At 33.8% G+C, this 16718-nt stretch overlaps 3 protein-coding genes and 1 pseudogene across 3 annotated transcripts; 1 reads left to right on the top strand and 3 right to left on the bottom strand.

Annotated features, from left to right (window-relative positions):
• Positions 1-4900: 4900 nt before the first annotated feature.
• LOC102582074 (protein YLS9-like) lies at positions 4901-5767 on the bottom strand. The gene has a single exon (XM_006348417.2). The coding sequence runs from the start codon at positions 5682-5684 to the stop codon at positions 4995-4997; it is 690 nt and encodes a 229-aa protein (XP_006348479.1). The 5' UTR covers positions 5685-5767; the 3' UTR covers positions 4901-4994.
• Positions 5683-8232, top strand: LOC107060830 (protein YLS9). Its single transcript, XM_015309198.1, has 2 exons — positions 5683-5754; positions 7675-8232. Exons 1-2 carry the CDS (start codon positions 5683-5685, stop codon positions 8230-8232), a joined length of 630 nt encoding a protein of 209 aa, XP_015164684.1.
• A 334-nt stretch (positions 8233-8566) lies between these two features.
• LOC102585715 (mitochondrial substrate carrier family protein P-like) lies at positions 8567-10334 on the bottom strand (annotated as a pseudogene).
• An 812-nt stretch (positions 10335-11146) lies between these two features.
• LOC102582396 (U3 small nucleolar ribonucleoprotein protein IMP4-like) lies at positions 11147-16183 on the bottom strand. The gene is made up of 9 exons (XM_006348418.2): positions 15950-16183; positions 15763-15846; positions 14739-14848; positions 14528-14578; positions 13715-13858; positions 13530-13619; positions 13210-13316; positions 11972-12056; positions 11147-11525 (listed from the first exon to the last, which is right to left on the bottom strand). The coding sequence occupies exons 1-9, from the start codon at positions 16059-16061 to the stop codon at positions 11427-11429; spliced, it is 882 nt and encodes a 293-aa protein (XP_006348480.1). The 5' UTR covers positions 16062-16183; the 3' UTR covers positions 11147-11426.
• Between the last annotated feature and the right edge of the window lie 535 nt (positions 16184-16718).

Raw genomic sequence — 16718 nt, forward strand, 5'->3', positions numbered from 1 at the left:
CCCCCACCTCCACATCCCTCATCGCCCAATTCACATCTCTCATAGTATTTATCTAAATTATTCTGAACTTAATCCACAAATCAAACAACGCCTAATTGCTCAATCGAACGCGTCTAGGCATTGGGCTTTCATAAAGGAAAGGTCAGAAATGCACAAATAATCCCTTTTTAGAACGATTAGTGGAAAGTTATAATTTTGTTAAAGTTTAGTTATTTCAATCGACTCCGAATAATAATAATAATAATAATATATTTAATATAATTTAACATTTGAAACTATCGACTTTATATACACACATGTATGAGTCGACTTCAATATGATCTTTGTCAAAAACTTATTAAACATTAAATAATTATAAAGAACTCAATATGTTTTAAATAGGAGTGCTACAAGTTGCTATCTAGCAATGTCGTAGATTCACAATCCATTAAGAGAGAAAGCACTTACGATAAAGATTCTCATTTGAGATTTGATAAAGGAATCATATCATATATATTCATCCCATTACAATCTTTAACGGTGATGCATCATTTCTTCCATACTACTCAAGTATTTGTTTCTTTACTCGGTCAATTCTAACCCTTTCTCTATTCGATGAAAGTGATCAATGAATGTTATTTCTTTTACGTGATACTGATTTATGGACATTATGGCAAGTGCTAGTTTGTCAAATGACTTATAGACTAGCTTATTTTTTAAGGACATGGAATACTCCTTGGGCTTGAGCCCAATCAGAAAAATGTTTTTTTGGAGGGTTTAGTTGCTTTTAGTTAGAAGTTTGAGTCGTTTGGTAGAGTGTATTAGGAAATATAATGCATGCATTAGGTATGTGTATTAATAGTACCTTGTTTGGTACGCTTTTTCTTGCCATTGTGTATTAAGTTGTGTATTACTAATACAGTAATACCAAGTAATTCTAGGTATTAGTAATACATAGCATTTAACATTTGCGTTAGATTAAATAATTACAAAACTACCCTCAAAGCCTTTTTAAAACATTTCCTAACACTTTTCTTCTTTTCATTTTCTTTCTTGTCATATGTTTTTATTTTTATTTCTATTTGTTTTTCAATATCTTTTAATATGTTGGTGTCTTAATAGACTTTATGGCCTCTTAAGTATCTTTTTTTTTAAAAAAAATAATAATCTAATTTCGACATAATTTAAATATAAAATTTACTATTGTGACGATAAATTTGATAAAAGAATTCTTTGCCAACTTTTCACAAAAATATTTTGACTCAAATAGTACAACTATTTAATATTATTTTTGAAAAGAAGAAGAAGAAGAAGAGGAGGAGTTAATGATGTGTTAGCAAAGAACTTTGTTGCAAGGAAGTGTAAAAATAAATAAAGTGTGAAGGGTATTTTTGTAAACATATATTTTTAAATAGAAATTATGCAAGATTTGTTATTTCTAATACATCAAACCTTATACACTAATGCTTGCATGACTAATGCAAACATTACTAATGCAAACACTACTAATACAAGCATTACTAATGCACCCTATTTTGCATTATTCTTATACACTCTACCAAACGACTTTTTCATTCTTTGTCTTTGAGACTCTCCAAAATTTGAAAGAATCATTAAAGGGGTAAGCACCCTCTAATAATTTTTATTTCATTTCAGGACTCCAACTGAGACCTCTAATTAAGAATAAATTAAGTATAACTTACATAAATCACATAGTGTAAGGACATAAATTACATTCTATTCCTATTCTTTTTCAATTTACAAAAATTTCTCAAAATCAATGTTATTCGGATACATAGCAAACAAGCCGGATACACTAAATTCGATACATTAAAACAAATTCAGTTACACTTTTAAAGAAAAGAGAATATAAAATTGATTGTGAGTTCCCCAAATTACGTAATCTAGTTGATTTCAATTTCTCCCAAATCTTAAAAAAGATTCAATCAAATCAAAATTTAAATTTTCTTCTTTCAGTTCTCTTTCAAATCCACCCACCTTCAATTCAAAATTCAAATTTTCTTCTCTCAATTCTATTCCAAATCGTCTAGCTTCAAACAATTCAAATTTTCTTCTTTCAATTCTTACCCAAATGGTAATAGATTAAAAAAGTCGAAAACAATAGTTGATACGTGATGAATACAATCAAGAATCTGGGAAAACAAGGTGAGTTATGAACGATACATAAGTGATGGATTTCAAATTTATTCTCCCAATTCGTCGAAGATCCTTTTAATTTTGATTCAAAATTATCAAAAAAAAAATTGCGAAGATACATCATAAATATTTTGATTTTGCTGAGACAATGAAGAATCTGAAGAAAAAAAAGATCTGACATTCAAGAATATGAAAAAAATATGAGCCTTGATTTGCAATGTATAAAATAGATAAGAGTTTTAATTTCATAGTAAAATAGATCTAACAATCGGATGTATGGAAAAAATATGAGCCTCGAATTACAAAAAAATAATTTAATAATGTAAACAAATAAATAAGAGATGTTTGTTAGTGCATAAGAGAAGAAAAACAAAATAGACATTTGTTTTTACGTGTAAGAAGAAATTAATAGATTATGTCATCTAAACTTAGAAATTGGTGGATGGATGACCTAATAATGTGAGCTTACTCTTACACACGCACATAGAGTGGGCGTTCGATATGGAGAAAAATATTTTTGATTTGTCTGGTCATAATTTTTGAAAATATTTTCTTTACGAAAGTAAGTTGCAAAGAATAGATGATTATACGAAATTATATTGACCAATACATATGATTCGATTAAGGTATCAATGTAAGGAAATGATTTTCTTAATGAAAGTAAGGAATACAATTTCGTCTTACAAGTGTCATTCCGTCTCGATCGTGTCTTCCACGTTGGCCCGTCTCGATCGTGTCTTCCCACTCTCCAACACGAGCATCATCTTCACTCCCATCCCCATAGCCCCCATCTCCTTCACCCAACTCTCACCTCTTATAGAATTTGTCTAGAATGAGTAGTCGGAAGTTATAATTTTGTGAAAGTTTAGTTGTTTCAATCGACCTTCAAATATATAATAATAAAAGTGATCAATGGACGCTATTTCATCTACACGATACCGATTTATGGATATTATGGTAAGTGCTAGTTTGTTAATGACTTATAGACTAGCTTACTATTTCTAAAGGACATGGAGCCCAATAAATACTCCTTGGGCTTGGGCCTTGGGACATTTTATCCCCAGGAAAATCAGGAGTGTGTGTTTGGTATGATCCAATATAGAAAATTTTGTATTTGAAAATTTTCATTCGTCGTCCGATATCTATTTTGAGACCCCCCAAAATTCGAAAGAACCATTAAAGAGGCAAGCACCATTTGATAGATCTTTTTTTTTTCATATTCAGGACTCCAACTGAGACCTATAATTGGAAAGAAATTAATCGTATGTATCCCACCATAACCTTTGGTTCTCTAACCAACACAAACAACAACATACTCAATGTACCTCCATCAAAACCACATCCCTTCTACTTCTAGGTCTGAAGCCATTGCGGGCAAACAAGACATTAACAACAATTCGTATTTAATCGGAATATTTCACTAAGAGAATTTAAAATATAAAAATAAATATACTAAAAAGTTACATAAGATTTAAACCCCTCAATTTTATTTGACTCCGCCCCTGCTTGTACCTCACCTACATATATCTAAACCCGCGCCGCTCTAACAATGAGCGAGCTAAAAGGTGAAGGTATAAAAATTTTCTTTTAAAAAAGGTAAGAACTTTTGTTTATTTTATAATGATACAATAGGGAAGACAATATAAATTTTAGAAAAACGAAGTTTAGCTTCTTTTTTTTCTTTTCTTTTTTATAGCAAAATTAGAATTCAAAATTTAAACACCAAATATCAATTCCAAGGGGACACTTTTTTTTAACTTTTATGTAACGGAAATATTAAAACTTGACCTTCATGTATGTGAAAACTATGAGCCTATTTGAATGGCGTTTTAGTTATTGTATTAATAATAATTTATGACTTTTGGTTTTCTTTTGTTATTTTATTTTAAAGTGAGTGTTTAAAATATATATTTTTTTATAGTATGTAGATATTAAAAAAATGCTTTCAAATTGTTTGGGCTAAGAATCTAAAATAAGTTAATTCAAACAAGCTCTTTATTTTAAATCAATAATAGTAAAATAACAAATCGCTAATACTTTACACTAGAGTAAAGTGTCTATGTAACAACTTTTGAAATACAACTCTTTCCTCACCTTTTTTTTTTTTATTTCCCATTTGGTGTCCGAAGTCCACATTAGAGTCCGGACTAAATCTAAATCGCACACGACATAATCCATACCCAAAGCTCGAACCCAAAACATGTAGTTAAGGGTGAAATAGTCTCACCCTCACCTTATATGAAGGCAAATACTCTGATCACCAAATATACATTATTTTAAAAATAAAAATAAAAAATCACTATTCAATTATCATCCATCTCCAAATTGAATTCACAAAAGCAAGCTCAAAACAATTGTTGCTAGTATTCTCCTCTCCGATATTTTAGCATAACTTCTTCACTAATGTATTTTAATTTTATTCCTTTTTATATGATAACTAAAAAATCTCTCCAAGTAGAATTTAAACCTACAACCAATCAATTAACAATCGACCATTTCACCACTAAGCTAATGAAGAACAACAAACTTAATATTGCAAGTCCACTCTCGTTCTTTGGACCCAACCTATGACCGAATTAAAATGAGTTTGTTACTCTTTTTCACATCTCGATAAGAGTAAGACGATATACACATCATACTCTTCAAACCCCACTTATAAAATTACCCGAAATATTAGTTGTTTGTAAAAGCAAGCTCAAAACAAAGAAACACAACACAAAAAAATGATTATTTATTCACAATAAACAATACTATTCAAAAACAATAAGATAATAATAATAATACCATATTGTCTAATGGATTGAATAATAATCTCTCAATAATCCAACAAAAATTAAGAAATAATAAAACCAAAAAAATCACCAATCAAGATTACATTGAGTCCTCTCAAAAGTACCATTACCCTTAAAAGGAACTTTTAAATCACACTTAATCATTGGCTTAATCTTCTTAGTCTTAATCCAACCAAATTTAAACCTAATCCTCATATAAAGCCTTAATCCAATTTGATAAACCCCAGAATCCTTCTCCACATTGTATTCGGATCCTAATTGAACCGAATCCTGACCCGTAAACACCAGATTCAAATTGGTTGTGTTTTTGTGACCCTGATAAAACGGGTCGGGTTTCACAATCGAGAAATTCTGGCCGTGATACATAGCCCTAGCTTCGATTGAATCGTAGTAAATCCCAATTCGTTTATTAGGGTTTCGAATTGAGATGTTGAGATGGAGATCGTAGTACAGAGTGTTGTTTCTAGTTGAGAAATCGAATTGGGTTAATGAAGCATCGGAGATGTGGAAATTTACCTTGTTTGGACGGAGAACGAACCAGCAGATGAATCCGACGACGGCGATGATGACTAAGAGAGTACAGAGGATTTGGAAGATGCAAGTGCAGATGCAGTTGAAAATACAGCTACAACAACAGGTGAATGGGTTGCAACAGCAGCCTCCTCCGCCTCCGCCGTGGCCTGGACGGTGGTAGGTTTTTGACGGCGGTGGAATTGATGGGCCGTAATAAGCTCCGTTCAAGTGGGGTTCCGGCATGACTGAACGGAAAATTGAGAGAAAAGGGAAAAAACAGTTGCGTAGTAGTGGAAGAATGCGAACGATTTTTGTGTGAGTGGAATTGTGAGTATTAATATATATATATATATATATTAGGGTGTGTGAGGCCCAATTTGGGGAGGTTTAGTTTAGAGTTTGTTTAGTATCGCGGTTAAAAATTACTTATTTTTAGAAGTATTTTTTAAAATAGCTTTTTTAGGAAAGTACTTTTTCAAAAAAATAAGAATTTGTGTTTTTCGCGACAGGTATTCAACGAATCGCTATCCATTAGATAACACTAATGAACTAAATATATTGATAACATAGAAGACGATAAATAGAGAAGTAATGCGGAAGTATTACTATCAACGATGATTATGATGGAGTGATAGATAAAGATAGTAGCTAACAATTGTTTAGTACTACTATCAACGAAGAAGTTCTACTACATATTTAGCTCATTAGGGCTAGGTAACACTAGTGAACTAAATATATTGATAACATAGAAGACGATAAATAGAGAAGTAATGCGGAAGTATTACTATCAACGATGATTATGATGGAGTGATAGATAAAGATAGGCTCATTAGGGCTAGGNNNTAACACTAATGAACTAAATATATTGATAACATAGAAGACGATAAATAGAGAAGTAATGCGGAAGTATTACTATCAACGATGATTATGATGGAGTGATAGATAAAGATAGTAGCTAACAATTGTTTAGTACTACTATCAACGAAGAAGTTCTACTACATATTTAGCTCATTAGGGCTAGGTAACACTAATGAACTAAATATCAACTCCAGCATGTAAGTACTATTATCAACGGGGGGTTGTGGTGGATTGACAAATACTACTTTATCCTTAATCAATAATTTTGAGTTTGAATCTCCATAAATTCGAAATCGTCTTTGTTAGAGAGCACATTACTACGTAGCAAATTAATGATAAAGCATTCTTTTAAACAACCAAACAATGATAACATAAAAATGCAACATTACTTTTTAGAACTAATTAAATAAATGACAATTCAAGAACTTCTATTCTATTTATAATTCTTCCAATCCAGGTTCTTATAGAATAGCTACAAAGAGACCCATCTTCACCTTATTCTACTTTCCTTAGCCTCTAACTCAGGCGTGGTAAAATAAATAGTTAGTAAAATCGACCCTGATCAGTATAGTTAGATAGTTAGAGTTTGTAGTTCCTTCAACAATTCTGAAACGGAAGGCTCAAAGGAGATGGCTCTTCATTCTTTTCTATTCATATCGCGGTCAATCGTCATAGAGGACCTATATATGAAAACCAAACCACTACAACATAACTTTTTAGAACTAATTAAATGAATGACAATTCAATCTAAACTACCAAACAATACCATGTTTGGATACATAAATAAAGAAGATAAAGCATGATAAACAACTAAGGAATATCATAAACATTCAAAACAAGAATTGACATTTTGTCCAAATATAATTATACCAATAATGTTACTTACAATATATATCCTACTATGTGTTATTATATACTACTAATAATATCACATAACCAGTAGTTGTTTCACTTATAACTATGCTTATGCCTCAAATTTTCTCCACAAAAACAAGAAACTAAATTTAAACAAAGTTGACTAAAATAGAATCAACCATGTATTAAACCTTAACCACACCAAAAATTATTGGCATTTCCACAATTTCCTCCTAACCATTTATTTTCATAATTCACAAATTAAATAATATTTACACATATAACACATTAACCCCACCTTTGAAACTAGGCAGAAAAACACATACAGAAGAATCATCCTCCCTACAATTTGATTCTTCTGTATTAGAACAAACACAAATAAAAAATAAAAAATAAAAAGTTCGTTCCAATCGAAATTTATTATTATTAAATCGAAAAAAGAAGAAGAAAAAACCCCGTCATGGGGAAATTTTGTTGTTGCAACTGTATCTTTAGTTGTGTTTGCGCATGCATTTTTCAGATACTTTGTGTGATTATTGTCATCTTTGGCATCCTTTTTCTAGCCATTTGGCTCATTTGGAGGCCCAATAAGGTCTATTTCCACGTGTCAGATGCCTCATTGGCGAAATTCGATTTCTCTCCATCAACCAATACCCTTGATTATGACCTTAACCTCAACTTCGAGATAAGAAACTCCAATGAAAAAATTGGCGTTAAGTATGAACTCATAGAGGCAAAATCGAATTTCCATCAAAAGAAATTTGCCACAACGAACTTTGAATTGTTCTCTCAGGATTCTAAGAACACGACTATTTTGCATCAGGAGATCAAGGGTCAAAGCGATGTTCAATTCGGAGATAGAGAGAAATCGGATTACGAAAATGAGAAGAAAAATGGAGCTTTTAATATTTACACAATGTTTAACGTTCACATGAGGCTAAAATCAGGTTGGATCACAACGGGAAAGATTAAGTTTGTTGTTGGTTGTGGACTAAAGGTTCCACTCAAGTCTGATAATACATCACCTTCTACTTTTCAAAGAACCAATTGCATGGTCTTTCCTAGTTGGGCCTCGTAATACGTCAGACTTGATATGAAGAGTTATCAGAATTAAACCTTTGACAAAGGTGTGTGAAGTTTTTCTTTTATTATTGTATGATTTGAAATGCTATTCATCCTTATATATATCTTTAAAAGGATGAAATGTATTTGAATAAAATATAATTCATACAGTCGATCGATCCTCAAGTTAATTGGGATTTGATATATAGTTAGTTATTGATGCTGGATTTTCTTTCATTTCTAGTTTTGTTTTGTGTTAATTACTCAAAAAATTCAATATATCCTAATAGACGGAGTTTATACATATTAAGTGATCATTTATACATACAATCGAGTTTGAGCCAAAACTACTAAAAAAAAATTGTCGAATCCTTTATGAGAAGCCTAGCCTTGATTGCGTCATATGTCGCGAAACCAATAGCCGTGGAGAGAACGATTTTCATGTAGTTTATGCAAAGCCCCGCAAATAATTGACTCCAACCTTGATTGCGTACAATGGAAGAAATTAAAGACCGTTGAACATATTCATATTTTGAAGGTAAAGCGCTCCGTTTTGCAATGTAGGTTCATCTGCCTCCTAACCACGTCCAATGGATACGTAAATGTTTGTCCAAATAAGCTATAGCTAGAACGCCATAAGAAAGATGCATCAAAATGGACCTTTGGTGATCTTCAGGAACACGCCTCTTTATTTCCTCGTAAGTATAAAACTTCAATCCATAATAAGGAAAAATACCAACAAGTGTAGGCCCTATGCCTCTATATTGTGCATGTAGTCCCCCCTTCCTTTGGACCGCCTGCATGACATGTTTAACACCATTATACGAATGATGTTTAACATGTCCTTGTGTATCCACAACTTGATAAGCCAACTTGGTACGTGCCAAATCAAGAGGATAGGTACCCAAAACCGTAGTTCCTACTACTGTCAAGCCAGCTAAAAGATCTACTAACGACCAGATCCCCACGACATTAGAATCGTAGTTATTCAAAATCCAACCACGATACCAATGCAGCATAGGGAACAATATAATTCGAAGGATCACACTAGCTCCATTTCCTTTGTAGAAACCTACAACGCCTTCACATTTCAAGATCTTCTTTAGAGATTGATAAACTCTGAGGGAATTAAAGAGTTTCGTCTTTGTCTGCTTAAGTATTTTTACCCGCTCTAGTGGAGCAATCACGATTTTGGCAAATGCACCAGCACCGCCACCAGCAATTAGCTCATTTACATATATAGGCAAACCATCAAAAATTGAAACATCCTACATGTCACAAAAGATACTCCTAGTGAAAATTACTTTAACAATATTGTGTATTTCATCTCTTTTAATTTACGTGATCCTATTTTTATATTTGAAAATAATTTAACCCGAATCTCCTTCTTGTGCATCTATCTCCGCCCCTAATGAGTTATAACTATATGGTGAAATGGTCTGGTGGACCCTTGTACTTGTATGCGTTTGTATTGTGAACCCTTCTACTTACTCATTTGTCATCTGAACCCCTGAACTCATCAAAACGCAATATTTTAAACACATTTTTTGACTTGGCATCCTATGTGGCAGTTACTACTAAAGAGCGTGTGACACACACCTATTAGGAGCGTGAGACCCTTGGAAAAGGGTCTGACAGACACATTAGGGCTTTGTAAAGTCATCATCTTCCTATTTGCATCTAACACCATTGTTGGACAAAATTTGAGGTTTTCTTGGCCTTTTTTCCGATCTTTTTCCCAAAAATTTCTTCTCTATCGTTTCTTGTTATTATACGGCTCTCTTTTTCTATGAAAAACACCATGGAAGGCATAACACTACTACCGAAATATCTTACACTAACATTAGGCACAAAAATGCAAAATCCCCAAAGAATTTCAACAAAGTCAATGTAATTGATTAAAACCCCAAAACCAAACAGAGACACAAATAGAGATCAAATCCAAACTAAATAACAAATAAATTCGAAAACCTACCTAGATAAGTTGAAAATCAAACAAAAAAACTCGAATAATTTTTGATATTGACCCCTTGTTTCAGTTCCAAACCAAACCCAAACTTATTGCCTTCTTCTCGTCCTTGTCACCTTCTCCGACCAAACTACCTTCGTTCTCACCATTTCCGACAAGCTTCAACCAACAACTATAAATGAGAACCAACAACAACAACAACAACAAAAACCCCAAACTAACTCCGCCAATAAGTCTCGACTTTCACAACGCCGCCAGTTGTGAACAACTAGAAACAATCAGACCACCCAATAGACCCCCACTTTTCCTTAGCGCCACCGGTCACCACCAAAACCCCAATCCAACATAACCCAAAATCAACTCCGAACTCCAACGAGATTGTTAACAACCAGAAATCGTGCCAACATTTTTTACTTCAATGGAAAGAGTAGAAGAGGTTAACAAAAGGAAAAGGGTAAAGAAGATAAGAAAAAGTTGAAATGAGATTGTGGGGATGGTGATGCAGATGGCTATGGCAAAGAGAAATAAAAATTGGAAAGAGAAAGTGTAGGTATATTAATCAAATATAATAAAAGGAAAAATGACATGGAGTGACCATATATACATGTGTCATTTTATAATCATACGTGTCATTTTATAATTATTTTTAAAATTACGTGGCAGGCGTTTGTGATACACACACAGTTGAGTGGTAAAAAACGTGTTTAAAATATTGCGTTTTGATGAGTTCAGGGGTTCAGATGACAAAGGAACAAGTAGAAGGGTTCACAATACAAACACATACAAGTACAAGGGTCCACCAGACCATTTCGCCTAACTATATTTATAAAGTCTTTCTTTCTTCGTTAAACTTTGTTTTTGTTCAAATATATGCTTAATTACCACCAGGGGGGTTACAAAAATTTATCAAAACAAAAAGAATTCACTCTATTTTGCTCTTTAAACTGCAATAAGCTCAAGATAGAAGTAATAAATCAACTTTGACATTACAAAAATTAAATTTAGCACATTATACATAACATTATATTTTTCCCAGTTAAGGGGAAATACCAAATGACTACTTAAAACAACGATTTCTTTTCCTACAGAGACAGATTTTACAGTATCTCTCTGGAACAGGAAGCAGCAAATTATGTCTGCATTTCAACGATCGAATACATGACTTGCAGCAACGATCAACTTCTGTTAGTGCAAGCGGGAAGAGGCGGAGGCTTCAAAGTACATATTCTGCTGCACGTTGATCAGTCCCCTAGAAGGGTCCGTTTTTTAGATGTGTTCATGTAAGGCTTTATGACCCACTCGATTTGAGCTTCGTCTTGTTCCATCGTTCCTAATTTGATCTACATTTAAAAACAAGTAACTTGATCAGGAATGAGCTTATATCAGCAACAAATACAATACGGATCAAGGTAATCACACATTCCTAACAACGTAGCACGAAATTCATATGACAAAGAGACAGGGCAAGTGTATTGAATAAAGCACATTTTCAGGGACTGATTCTTCAAGACCAAAACAAATCTGTTAACTAATATGATAAATTCTCGAGCTAGATAAAACACATATTAGTGAACTCCTGGAGAAGAGCTTAATATCACTTCTGGTTTAGTTTCTTGCAGCAACTTTTTTCTCTTTTGTCGTTCCGAATAATTTTATAGGAATATGTAGAAGTGGAAAACATAGGACTGGCAACTAAAACTAAGTCAAGATTACACAGTTTCAAGATTATTAATAAACATGGATGCAAACAAATATGACGAACCAGTTTTGGTATAATTATTGTCACCTGGTAAAGCCGTAGTTCAAATCGAGGGCCAACCTCTTTCAGCTCAATTGATTTTGGACCTCCATTCTTTTCATAGACGTGATGTCTGCATGTTTCAATCAAATTTAGTATAAAAAAAAGGGAGGGTGGGAGCTGTATATTCGGTAAATTATCAAATTTATACCTATTTTAAACTATCCTCTGTCAGTTAACAAGACAACCAAGGGATAGCCTAGTGGTAAGGACCCTCCACCAGAGGATTATTCGAAATCTTAGTGAAACACTGGATTTCTTATCTCATGCATGCTTTTCATGAAAAAAAATACCGATTGAAGTGGAGGGTTTCTTCAAACAAGGGACTGGTTCAACTATTCAATCAAATGATATTGAGCATGTTTCTCATCTCTTCTCGAGAAACAGGTGGGGGTTATTTCTTTGCAACAATTCCATATGTGGCAATCACACTAAGATCGAACCATGTGGTTGGTGGTTTGAGTCAATCAAGTGAGTAAAGTGGGAAAAGCTACTGCTCCCTCCTGCTGGACAGGAGAGGTAATGAAATTTAAGCAGGATGTCCCAACTTGTATCTTGCATGGTCTTTGTCATAATCCATTTGTCTGTCTATTTCTCTCATCTTTTAACATTTTGAGAAGCAAAAGTATGTAGCATATCATGGATTTAGCCCCTTTTCTATTTGTTAGAATAGTTCAGGAAAATCCATGGGCCTCACCATACAGAATAAAAAATGGTTAATGATTTCTGACGGAACCTAGGTTGCACGTACTCTTCCCTTACGTTGTCGCACCTGTGTTGAATTCTCCAAAAACACTATTTGGGAGAATCCGACACGCACGCATTGACATTTTTGAAGAGTCCGAGCAACATCGTCTGGAACAAAATGTGTAAAAGGCAAAGCTAATGACTAAAACAACTAAAAGAGACATCCCTAAAATGATGAACTTCAAAAAAACACAACAAAATGTTACAAAAGAAAAAGTCTAGAACATAGTCTGGCACAATCAGCGAAGATATATCTAATTGTTTAAGGATAGCTAATGCCAAAGCAATAGTTTACAAGCTTCATTCTGATTGTATGGCTTCTATTTGCCAAAATGAGAAATCTGTGGATCAAGGATCAAAGGGAAAATATTGCTGAGCCATAATCCCCAGCATGCCTTGTACTTAAGTAAAACTAAACAGCAAAACTAACAACCTCCATTGCTAAAATAGAACTTAATGAGACTGAACAAGAAACAAACCTGAATGAGATGTAGTCCGACTGGTTAGCAAATGTGAGGATACGTTTCGTATCAGGCTTGGGCACAGGAAACAAATGCTTTAGGATGTTTACTGTCCTATCACCAAGCTGCATGATCAAAATATCCCCGGTGAGTATAGAACAGTATATAAGATGCTACACTAAGAAAACAAAGACTCTAGATATTCAAGAATTATCTAAACATCCAGTAACTGATTTTGGCAACATGATCATTTAGTTTCAAAAATCTCAGCTTCAGTAGCAAGTCTACTGAAACGCATGTGTTTCACTCTTCATCGAAAAACGGATGTCAGGAATTACCTTAGTTGAAAATTTGTCAAAAATCAAATGTGGATACGCCTCAGACATCGTTCCCATAGATTTTTTGTCCTTAATATCATGTCTAGTCACCTGCATGAAAAATAGTAGATGAGGACATCATCTTACAACTCACATAGACAGCAGAAGACTTCTGCGCTTAACAGGGTAAGAGTAAGACCACATACCACATTGAGCAATCCAAAGTAAGCAGTTGGACCAAAAGGCAGATGACTAATGACAATACCATCAGGCACACCACGATTCTCATGGACCAAAATTACATCTGTAAAATCATGAGATCGGCAGGTTTCAATTATTTCTGATATAACCTGAAAAAAAAATATAAAAAAATGAGCAAAATACAAACATATGATAAACAAATAGAAGATAATTGTAAAACCATAAATATCTTGAAGTTATGCTGCTTGGACTCTCCAAATAACTCAGTCACACCGTGTCGGATGCTTCAAAAATGCACTACGTTTGGAGGATCCGACATGCAGCAAGATGACAATTTTGAAGAATCCAAGCAACATAGGCTTTAAGAACTAAATAGCTTGTTATGCAAGCACAAAAATGTTAATAAGACAAATCACTTTCCCTGCACAAACAAGGGGTCTAAGAGTCAAAGAATCAGAGCTCTTTTCATTAAAAAACAAATATGAGACATCCATGGCTATCTGTTCTCTTCTTTTTATATTCACTTATTTTTTTCTAGAAAGTTTGCAGGAGTGTGTATATATGTGAGCCTGACACATTATTATAGTATTTACTCTCTGTGTTCCAGTATACATGTAAGACACAAAAATGTACATATACACATGTTTAAATTGCAATTTAAACGAATGGAACACCTCTTCCTATTCCAGCAAGAAGTTAGAGATAAAGTACCAATTCTAATTATGAATCTTCCAAGCTGTAAGCTCCCAATATCATCTCTAATAGCTCGTAATGATAGAAATATCAAACAAGAAAAGAATTCCCAATAGCAGACCAACCTGACCACCACGATTCATCCGCTGAGCATTAGGGAACACAATTTTCAACTCCTGTCTCCATACAACAACATGGAAAAAGGAAAGAATAGGACATGAGAAGTGTCTAATTAAAAAAATATAGTTTCCAATATAATGACTTCTAAAAGAAAAAGTGAGAAGGGGATAGTGGACTACGTAATACAATAACCGGATAATTGAAGGGTACACCAACCTTGACAAACTGAGTAAGAGGAGCACTAGGATTTCTTGAAGTGGTAAGCAAAATTTTGGGATCTTTTTCAGGTGCATTAGCATATTCATCATCAATAGTTGATCGAGGTACTGCATCAACATCATTAAAAATAGACAAAAGCCTTGTTATAGCAAAAACATAGCACATACAACTACAACTCAATACGAATGTGTAATTAGAGAACATTTCAACAAACCACTATGTTCTACTTGTACGTGCATAGTCTACAATTCCCATCGGTGCATTATTAACAAAAGAACAAAGAGAGAGAGAGAGAGAGAGAGATGTTGTCATAGAAAAGGCATGATGAAGATACAAGCATTAAAGAGAGTTGTAAAGATTTCCGACAGCCAATAATTTCTAGTTTATCAAAGGTTTCATATCCTTCCATCATCTTGTTTACCCTCTTCGCTTCTCTCTTCCTTTTCACATTCTACAAGATTTAACTCACCAAGAGAATAGACAAGTGAAGAAAAACTCACGAGCACATAAAAACCTCTAGAAACTATAAAATCTTACATCATATATATGAAGATAAAAAAAGATACCTTTTCTTCGCATTCAGCCAAGGAGACCAATGTACCACTATTTCAAATCAATAACCCACTACACCACCAAGTAAGGATGTTGAAAAAGTGCATAAAGTGGATGAAGCTCGAGGCAAGCTAAGGACATTGCTTCCAAGTATGTTCGTTCCAACTTCCATTAACTACTAGGTAGCACCCTAAAGACTCTTATAATACCTACCACTACCAGCTTCCTTTACCCCAAAGTTACCACCCTGTGATGCACGACACTGCAAATTAAGCCAAAAATCCCAGTAAACATATCACCTTTTCACCTACAATTAAACAACAAAAACCACTTCCACCCCAATTCAATCATGTATCCCCATAACAAAGACTAATACCAAAAATTTTGTAGCTAGATTAATTCGATTCCAGCTCAATTAGTATCATAATCATACAAACAAAACAAGGGAAAAACTGAGTAATTAGCTTACCAGCAGTAATTTCATCTTCAAGATCGATTTCTTTCCGAAGAGCAGCTTCTTCGTTCCTGAGCTCAGTTGGAATTGGTTTTCCCTCTAAATATACCCAAAATCATCAAAAACCCAAAAACAAAAAGCACAAAAAATAAAATTCTACAAATTTCATGATTTTCTGATTAAATTTGTAATGAAAACTGACCCTCTAAAGCTTCTCTGATTTTGCGTTTCTTCTCATATAGCAAACGCTCCTTCCCTTCTAAGCTTTTCCTGTATAGGTATTCTCTGCGCAGCCTAATGTTCCTTCTATGCATGGTGGCTTCACAAACGTCGTCGTTTTTCAAGGTTTTTCTGGTTTTAGGGTTTAAGAGATTTTGGGGAACAAGAAAGAGAGGGTTTTGTGAGAAGACAACAATAAAATGGGCTTCACTTTTATTAGGTATCCCGGGCCCAATATTAAATATTGTATAAGAGCATCATGAAAGTATTCATAATGTTAATTTCAAGGGCAAATTACAGAAATCACAAACTTTTAAGGCAAAATTATAATATTTCTCAAAAGTTTAAAATTACAGAAATCCCTCAAACGGATAAAATAATATAAGCGTTGATACAGTAATCTGATGCGCAAAATACATTAATCGTTAAGTAAGATACATTACATTTTATATATGATAAACTTGTCACGCTCCAAACTCGAGGGGCGCAACTGGCTCCTAATGCCAAAACACAGGCCCGAGACGACCCTGCTGAACCATTTGCTACTAGCGCATGGCAGCCACACGCAATCAAGAAATCAAACAAGTATATCTCAGCTTAAAACTAAGTCATCAGCCGGCAAGGCCCCTATCAACTGATCTATAAAAGAAACAGATACTCCCAGGAGATCATATAAATAAATAGCCAACTAGCACATAAGTCCTGATTGGGCCGTCGAGGCCACCATGATATCTATACCAAAATTAAAAGCA

This window comes from Solanum tuberosum, unplaced genomic scaffold (genome assembly GCF_000226075.1).
Source record: "Solanum tuberosum cultivar DM 1-3 516 R44 unplaced genomic scaffold, SolTub_3.0 scf00098, whole genome shotgun sequence".
Taxonomy (NCBI): Eukaryota; Viridiplantae; Streptophyta; class Magnoliopsida; order Solanales; family Solanaceae; genus Solanum; species Solanum tuberosum.

Coding starts and splice junctions, on each gene's coding strand:
- LOC102582074 (XM_006348417.2), bottom strand. CDS start 5,684: ATGCCGGAACCCCACTTGAACGGAGCTTATTACGGCCCATCAATTCCA.
- LOC107060830 (XM_015309198.1), top strand. CDS start 5,683: ATGACTGAACGGAAAATTGAGAGAAAAGGGAAAAAACAGTTGCGTAGT. Junction 5,755..7,674: donor GAAGAATGCGAACGATTTTT/GTGTGAGTGGAA, acceptor TGCATTTTTCAG/ATACTTTGTGTGATTATTGT.
- LOC102582396 (XM_006348418.2), bottom strand. CDS start 16,061: ATGCATAGAAGGAACATTAGGCTGCGCAGAGAATACCTATACAGGAAA. Junction 14,579..14,738: donor CTCTTACTCAGTTTGTCAAG/GTTGGTGTACCC, acceptor GTATGGAGACAG/GAGTTGAAAATTGTGTTCCC. Junction 13,317..13,529: donor TTGACAAATTTTCAACTAAG/GTAATTCCTGAC, acceptor TTGATCATGCAG/CTTGGTGATAGGACAGTAAA.